Raw genomic sequence first — 8,741 nt, 5'->3', positions numbered from 1 at the left:
GAGCTGCCTGACCTAGCAGCCCAGCATCTAGGCCGACGAAGGCCCGTCCTAATGATGTCACTCACAGTCAGCCATCAGCTTGTGTTCAGGAGTGGATTCTATTTTCCCCACGTGCACGCAAACAAGCCTGGCACATGGACAGAGAGAGAGAGAGCACTTCAGGGAGAGAAAAGTGCGTCCGAGGAGCTCATTACATTGACAACGACTGGAGTAAAGCACATCTAAACAACGTCCAGTTTGGAAATGCTACCTAACGGTCTCCAAGTACACTACACGAGTCCTTTGCTGCGGGCGCACTGGTTTCCTTGTTAAGCTGTAAGCGGTTACCAAGGATACGAGTCACAGCAGGTGCCTGTGGAGTGGAAGGCGGGCTTTCCGGCTGCCATCAGTGTACAGGGGAGGGGTGAACAGTCACACAGGAGGGCTGTCCGGAGCTTTCTACACGAGGCTGGATCATTAGAGTTGGGGGTAGGCGTGGGAGGAGGGCTTGGAAATAGTTTAGGGGCAGAAGGGGGTTTCCCAGGACCCACGCGGGGACAGTGGCAGGACTGGGACCACAGTCGGCTCCCCTCGTTTCTCCTCTATTATTCTGTGAACAAGGGAACAATCCAGCTACGAGGCAATCTGCCTCTTCTGGGCGGAACTGTCCCCCGCCCCCTCCCCAAAGCCCCACATCCGTATATTCAAGCCCTCCCCTCCACGACTTAAAATATGGCTGTATTTGGAGACAGGGCCTTTACCGAGGTGATTTAAGTTAAAATGAGGCTGTTAGGATGGGCTCTTATCCAGTCTGACACCAGGGGGGCATGCAGGCGTGCAGGAAAAAGACCCCGTGAGGACACATGGAGACGATGGTCATCTGCAAGCCAAGGAAAACAGCCTCGAGAGAATCCAGATCTGCTGACACCTCGATCTTGCACTTCTGGCCTCCAGAACTGTGAGAACATAATTGTCTGTTGTTTGAGCCACACAGCCCGTGGCAGCCCCAGCAGACGAACGCGTCCCCTTCTAAAGGCCACCCCGGCCACAAGTGCGGTTTTCTGTATTTCTTTCCGGAGCCCACGTGTCGCCCACGGTGGCTTTTTGCACCCAGAACTGAATGCTGTCTTAAAAAAAGAGCAAGAGAAAGGGTGAACAGCTGGTGTGGCAAAAATACACAGCAGACAGCCTGGCGTTGTTTTGCTACTCAAAGCCTCAAATCCCAAAGTGGGCGTGCGAGAAGACGCGTGGAGACCTGAGGGGGTCCCGTCCAGCACTGGGCCTTTCCCGTTTCCCTCTGTGAACTTCACGGAAGGGGCTTCAGGTTTCCTGCTCGGAAAACGGGCATCACGCCACCTCATCTTCTGGAGGCGTCCCTGCCTACACACGCCCCATACCCAGGAAGCAGATGCTGCCCTGTATTAGGATTAAACTGGCAACCCCCGGTGTCGGCAGGCATCCTCAGGAGAGCAGCAGGGTCATTCTGAGTCCGGCTTGCTTAGACTCAGGCATCAGCAAAACCAGCTCCAAATCCCAGGCAGCCTCTTTGAAAGCTGCCTTCTTTCTCCTTCGGTGGTATAGACGTCCGTCTACATGAGTAGACTTTAGGGACCTGGACCAGAAATACTGCCCATGTGAGTGGGGACGGCATCCCCCGGGCCTGAAACAGTGCTTGGTAGTATTAACCCGGACCAGCCACCTTCTGCAGTTCTCACTGTCAGAGTCACTGCTTGGGGTTAAGGCATTAAAGGCCCTTGTTAGATATGTTACTGCGGGCCACGCACATTAAGACACCATCAGCCACTAACACCTCTTTGTCACTTCATCAGGTGGCCTCAGACCCCTCTCAGCCCGCTGGGGACCAAAGCTGGGGCAGCTGAGTTCTGCTGGGAGAAGAGGAAGAAGACCCACAGGCCGTGGTGGGGGGGGGGTGGACAGGGCACACGGGGGGTGACCACACGGTAGAGGACTTCACAAGGACAGCGCTGGACGACTCTGAAGCAGCCAGAGCTCCGGATCAGAGCCACCTCCCGGCCCCATAGCCCAGATCACGACGCGAGGGCCAGGCCAGTTGGCAAGCTCCCAAGTCCCAGCTGGGTCTCTGGAAGGAACCTGGCATCGCAGAGCTGGCCTTGGCCTGGGTCCATGACGTAGGGTGCGGCGGGGAAGACAGAGCTGGAAGGCCCACCCCTCCCAGGGAAGGAGAGCGCCCAATGACTGGCACTCAAGAGGCGGGGGGACCCCCAGCTCTCAACCCGTCATCCGCTCGCTGGCTCCCCTGGGCTGCAGGAGCTCCTCTGGGCGAGCAGGGAGGGGACACGGGTCAGGTGAAAACAGCTAAGCACGGGGACAGCCGGGCCGTAGACCAAGGGCAGCGGGGGCAGGGAAGGCTGTCTGGGCACGGCAGTCCGGGGCGGGGACTCAGCAGGGGGAGGAAGACACCTGGCGGTAGTCGGGGCACTTGAGCAGGGCTGGGTAGCTGCTGTTCATCTGCAGGGAGACGTCGCTGGAGATGTCGGACGGGCTGCGGCCTCGCGCCCAGGCGTCCGGGTGCAGGAACTGGCCCGAGTGATCGGAGCAGTTGCTCAGACGCGGGCGGTAGAAGCCGGGGTGAGGCCTGTACACGTCCTCGGCGGTGCACCTCTTCATGAACAGGTACACGGCCATCACCCCCGCACTCTGCAGGCAGGGGGAGCTCGTGCTCGGGGCCTGGCCGTGGACGCAGCCGCGGGAGCACAGCACGAGGGGGCCGAAGGCGGGCGCGGGGCGGGGCCCGGGAGTTAAGGGCGGGGGAGCGGTGGGTCCAGGGTGGGCGTGGCCTCCTCCTCCGCCCCCTCCCGGGGCAGCACCCCGCCCCGCCCCGCCTGCGGGGAGGGTTTACCTCCGTTAAGAGGAAGGAGATGGCGGCGAAGGCAAAGGACCATCCGTACTTGTAGGTGAAGTAGGTCTCCGCATCCTTGGTCCTGTTGAGCACCTCATCGTTGATGCTGGAGATGTACAGCACCAGGCCCACCACCAGCGAGAGGCCTGCAGGGGGGCAGGGGCGCTCGGCAAGGAAGCCGGGGAGCCGCCGATGGGGCACCGCCTCCCCTCGGGGTTCAGGGAGAAGGCCTCGGCCTTGGGTGACCATGACCCCACTCTGGAGTTCAGGGAGGGCAGGAGCCCTCCTCCTGAAGGCCCTGTTTAGACCATTACCTTCTAGAAAGCGGACGGCTGCAGGTGAGAAAGCTTCTGTCCAGCCACCTCCCGAGCCACGGTGAGCCCGAGGGTTCTCACCGCCCCCCCCCCCCCACCGGAACCACCTGTTAGATGTGCGTCCCATGAGCCCCATCCCCGGACCTTCTGAGTCACGTGGCCTGGGCTGGCGCCTGGCACCGTGTCGTCCTAAGTGCTCCCCAGGCAAGGCTCATGTGAACTCAGGGTGTGAACCGCTGACTTTAGCAAGTGGCTTCCGCTGAACTGAGGGATAACACAGGCTCCCCTGGCAGAGATAGCCAGGGCCTCCAGAGCCTGGATAGATGGTCTTGTAACTGTGGCTCTGTGCAGCCCACCTGCCCCTGGGTGCGGCCAGTTACTGAGATCGTTAGGCAGGAGAGGCAAAGAGAGATGGTCCAGGCTCTGGCAAGCGTTACATCAGGGGGCCAGCGCTGCCTAAGCTCCTCCCGCCATTGTGCAAACGACCGACGGAGCATCGGTCTCGTCAATCAGTGACTGTAACTGCAACAGGACACAATTAATTCCTGTGTTTTGAGCTGCTCAGCTTTAATTCCATTCACGTGATTAAGCTGGGGCATCCTGAAGGATGAATGTTACAGGAAAACAAGCATGATTCAGGCCTTCCTTGGCACTTAACTCACGCTGGAATGAAGCTGGCCCAAGGGAACCCTGTCTGTTGCTGTCATTAAAACACTTCATGTGGCCAAGCTCAGTCTGAGATCTCTGGTCCTGCTGCCCACCGCTGAAAAACCTCAGGTGCTTTGAAGCTGCTGTGTGGCCTTGACTGTTGTGAAGTTGATAAAGAAAGAGCTTAACCTGGGTCTGTATCTCTTGGACTAGGTGGAAACATCATGGTGCAGAGGGTGGGCTGAGGACACTGCAGGTGCTCAATGAACATTTGTTAGATGGATGGATGGATGGAAGGATGGATGGAAGGATGGATGGATGGCTGGATGGAAGGAAGGAGAAAGAAAGAAAAGCTCTTGGGCATCTAGTGTTCTGACCGCCACCTGGCTCCCAAGCTATATTGACAAGACAATGTTGGGAAAAGGAACCTAAAGTGGCTTGGAAGTTGGGCGGCAACAGGAATGCCTGGTGCTGGCAGCTGTTCATCTTTTCTTTCCATCTGTCCATCCATCCATCCATCCATCTGTCCATCCATCCATCCATCCATCCGTCCATTACTCAAGCCATCCGTCCATCCATCCATCCATCCGTCCATCCATCCATCTGTCCATCCATCCATCGGCTTAAAATCCTCCCGAGGCTTCTCACAAAGTACCCAACCAGGCGACCTCGGCTGCCGCCCCCCACCTCTCACCACATCCTCCTGACGCTCCTGCCACCACAAGTCACGACTGAGCTTAGTGTCCCCTGGCCTCCATCCTCTCTCTTCCCTCCAGGCTCCCTTCCGCCCACCCCAACCTCACACTCTACCTAATTCCTACTCACTCTCCATCTCGCCTGCTCCTGGCGGCCGTCCCTGACCAGCTCCTGGTCTGAGTTTCCGCCGCTGCCCTTGGCCCCCATAACAGTACTTGCTGACACTGTCAGAGCCCTTGTCAGGCAGGGTCCACGTTTCCTGCCCACTTGTTTATGTCCCCTAATACACTGCCCTTTCTGTAGGTAGAGATCCCAGCTCCCAGTGCTAAGGCCTGGGAGACACATGAGTGGATGAGTCAGCATGTGAATAAACGAAAGAAAGAGTGAATGATCCAGTACAGTCTGGGGTTGGTCCAGGAGGACAGATCCATGCTGAAGGGGCCTGGGTAGCCCAGGGTAGGGCGTAGGGGGTCTCTAGAGGATGGCTGAGGGATGGCAGATGAAGAGGCCGTCATTCCAAAGGCAGATCGTATTTCTTTCATGTAAACACACAAAGACATAGCCCTCAAAAGGAAAAAGGAATACTCATTACCAGTGGGAACTAGGGGAAAGCGTCAGTGATGGCATGGCATGAGGAGGACCCTGGGTTCTCATCCCAGCTCTGCCCAGGGGGAGCTGTCAGGTCACTGCTCCTCCAGAGGTGATGGACGGGCCCGGGTCCTCAGAACCCTCCTCCAGCTCGGACTCAGCTGTGCTCGAGCCACTGACGCGGCGGGTCCTGAGCAGGGGCTGACCCGCAGCTGGGACCAGAGCTTCCCAGAGCAGAGTGGTTTAGGGATCAGATGTCAGAAGTGCAGAGTGCACGAGCGAAAACGGCATCACTTACCGGAGAGGATAAAGAAGATGCCGGAGACAAAGGCCAGGATTGTCCTGTGGGGACGGACATGTCCAATGTTGCTCAGGATGAAGCCAATGAACATGAAGAAGAGGCTGACCAGGGGGAACGGCGTGGCCGAGCGAATCATTTCTGACCGAGGGGATGGAAGGATGCCGTCAGCCTCCGGTAGCCTCACTCAGTGCTCACCTTCCCGAGTCAAGTGTTCCTGGCGGTGTACACCAGCTGGTCCCCAAGCCCCCGCCCTGCCTGAGCAGCCCGGGCTCCATCCCCTCCTCGGTGGGGCTTTCGTTCCTTGGCCCTTAGCCTTCAGGGCCTATGCTGACTCAGAACTGTGCTGCAGGTTCACATGGGTCTGAACCAGCTCTGGTGAGGCCAAGGCCATGATGTCAGTCTCGCTGGGGGCCAGAGAGCCTGGTTCAGTTCCCTGGGTACTACGGTGTGAACGTCTGTGTCCCCCGCCCCCCCACCAAAATTCACTTGCTAAACCTAACACCCAAGGTGATGGTATAGGAGGTGGGGCCTTTGGGAGGTGCTTATTAGGTCACGAGGGTGGGGCCCTCATGAAAGGGATTAGTGCCCTTATGAAAGAGACCCCCCCCCCCACACACCCAGAGCACCCTCGCCTCTGCCACCATGTGAGGACACAGTGAGAAGGCAGGAAGAGGGCCCTCACCAGAACGTGACCGTGCTGGCGCCTTGGTCTTGGACTTCTAATCTCCAGAGCTGAGAGAAATAAATTTCTGTGGCTTCTAAGTTGCCTTGCCTGCGCTATTTTGTTAGAGCATCCCAAGCAGAGGAAGTCACTGGGTATGGATGCCCTCTCGCTTGCCAGGGTCACAGCAATGGGAGACTCCAGCAACCTGTCACCACCCTGGATAAGTAACTGGCAGAGCGAGCTCTGTGAGCTCAGCCAGCACAAGCATCTGAGTCTCAGGGCATCGGCTCTTGAGAAACAAGCAGTCACCCTGCCTCTTCCCTCTGCCCTGCTCTGCCCTGTCCAGCCCGTGGCCCAGGCTGGAAAGTCGGAGGCACCTACTGAGCACGTTGACCGTGGACTCGGAGGCGAGCTGGGTGCTCACGGGCATCACATACTCTATGGTGAAGCAGCGTCCCCGCTCCTCACCTACGGAGACAAGAGCCACTACGTACACTCTGGGTCCTTCTGAACACGGATTTGAAGTTAACAAATTCAAACGGTATTCCCAGGTGCTTCTAGGATGTTTGACCCTCTGTGTATTTACACCTGGGCTGGATTCAAACCCTAGGGGGCCCCGTCCCCAGCTGGTGGCCCACAGCAGACGTGGACACCCGTCCTGACATCACATCTTTCCCAGAGAAGCACCGAGAGCTGCATGAAAAGCGATCGCTGCAGACTCAAGGGAGAGTCAGGTGTCCGGTGGCCGTCTTGTGGCTTTGGGACAGACTCCACCAAGGATGGCGTGTGGTTGGCTTAGGTGCCCCAGTGTGGGTGTCACGGAGCAGAACCCCCAAAGCCTCGTCGACCACTTTGGCAACCAGACCCTGGTGACTTCAAACTCTGCTTCAGATTTAAGCAGAGATGGATGCCACACAGTCTGGGCACTGGGAGGTGAGGTCAGTGTTGGGTGCCATTCCCAAAGTAGACTCAACACGTCACGGGGAGGCCAGGCCTCCACGGTCCTCCCTGCTAAATACGGGTGGGCGCCAACCACCAAAGCCCTACCATGAGGCTGGGAGGAACAAGTGTTCCCTGTGTCCCGTGCACACATGGGTTACAGAGCCCTCCAAGAAAGGCTCCATGACCCCACTGTGGTGTTTCTGACCAGACTCACGGGGCACAGAGAGGCTCTTCTTGTGCAGCCTGGTTCCGGGTCATGATGAAGGGATAAAGGACAGAGCCCTTGGAGTAGCAACTCCAAGGGTTCCAGAGAAGCCCTAGCAAGTGGGCAGGAGGCCCTGATGGGCAGGATCAAGGCCTGCACCATCTGGCAGAGTTGCAAAGACCTGCACCTGCGTTTTCTCCCTGCCATTTCACAGACATAGGAACAGAGAAAGTGCTAAGAATTTCCCATCCTCATGCTCAGGTCACAAGGGTGAAGCCCTCATGAATGGGATTAGTGCCCTTCTAAAAGAGACCCCGTGGAGCTCCCTCTCCCCCTGCTGCCCTATGAGGACACGGGGAGAAGGAGGGAAGAGGGCCCTCACAGAACGTGACTGTGCCTGCGCTTCACCTCCCTGCATCTTCCTGCCCTCATCTGTGAGGCGGACGTGATAACAGGGCCTGCCTTGCAGAGTCAAGGGGGAGGCACTGCGACGGAGGACTCAGGGAGCTGAGGCCGCCTCTCTCAGCTGGGGGTGGGCGGTGTGGTGACAGCGGGGCCACGGGCATCTTCCAGGTGGGAAGACCCAGGTCCCGGGGGTGAGAGGACTTGCCCAAGTGGACAGGGAGACTCAGGCCTTGAGTTTGGAGTGGATCCTGGCCACTGGAGGGAGCAGGCCCAGAGCTCATGAGCATCGTCCGCGGTGACCAGCCTCCTTCCAGCAGGGACGTCGCTTCCCCGGGGTGTGTGAGATGGCAGCTGCTCCTCTCTGGGGGCAGGGCTGTCCCCAGCCCTGGGCGCCCTTACCTGCGAGGAAGCAGACCCTCCACAGGCCTGAGTGCAGGGACATCTTGGTCTCGGTGCTCTGGTTCTGGGGCAGGACCACGCCCTCCTCCAGGTACAGCCAGTGGTCTGTGCTGACCGCGATGCCCAGCAGGCCCAGGCCGCACACGGCAAAGACGCTGCTCAGCAGGGTCAGGGCCTTCCTCCTGCAGGCACCCATCTTCCTGGACAATCCCGCGGGGGCCTGCGGCCGCGATGCCACCAGCAGGGAGTGGGCTCTGGCGGCAGGACAGCGGGTGAGCCGGCAGTCGTGGCCACGGCTCCGAGGAGGGGCCCTGGGCGGCAACTAAAGTCACCCCAGCCGTGCTGAATGGATGAATGAAGACCAGCGGGCCGGCTCCCTGGAAGTCAGGCCATGGGTGACAGACATGCCACCTTCCTCCCCCCGTCAGGAACGCACAGCTTTCTTGACAGGCCGCTGCGAGGGGCCCCCTTGTCCTCTCTGGGGGTCCCCCTTGCTGGATAACGCCATTCATTCATTCATTCATTCAGCAACCCACTGTACCCAACGTGGAGACAAAAGGATGAATGTGACCCCATCCTTGCCCTTGAAGAGTTCCCTTCTGCAAGACAAAGCGCCCCCCACCCCCAAAGCAATGAAAATGCAGCTTGATGGGTCTGTGGGGGAGACCCGCCCAAGGATGTGGGAGCAGGGAGGAGGGATGGAGGCCTGAAGTCTGCCT

The 8,741-nt window shown here is 58.8% G+C and overlaps 1 protein-coding gene across 1 annotated transcript; it reads right to left on the bottom strand.

The window, feature by feature from the left end:
* Nucleotides 1-2,400: 2,400 nt before the first annotated feature.
* CACNG5 (calcium voltage-gated channel auxiliary subunit gamma 5) lies at nucleotides 2,401-8,218 on the bottom strand (the record flags this gene model as incomplete). The annotated part of the gene is made up of 5 exons (XM_079905898.1): nucleotides 2,401-2,658; nucleotides 2,861-3,006; nucleotides 5,405-5,545; nucleotides 6,453-6,539; nucleotides 8,023-8,218. 5 exons carry the CDS (start codon nucleotides 8,216-8,218, stop codon nucleotides 2,401-2,403), a joined length of 828 nt encoding a protein of 275 aa, XP_079762024.1.
* Between the last annotated feature and the right edge of the window lie 523 nt (nucleotides 8,219-8,741).

The sequence above is a fragment of the Stenella coeruleoalba genome (assembly GCF_951394435.1).
Source record: "Stenella coeruleoalba genome assembly, chromosome: 19".
Taxonomy (NCBI): domain Eukaryota; kingdom Metazoa; phylum Chordata; class Mammalia; order Artiodactyla; family Delphinidae; genus Stenella; species Stenella coeruleoalba.
This window is presented reverse-complemented; position numbering and strand designations above follow the sequence as displayed.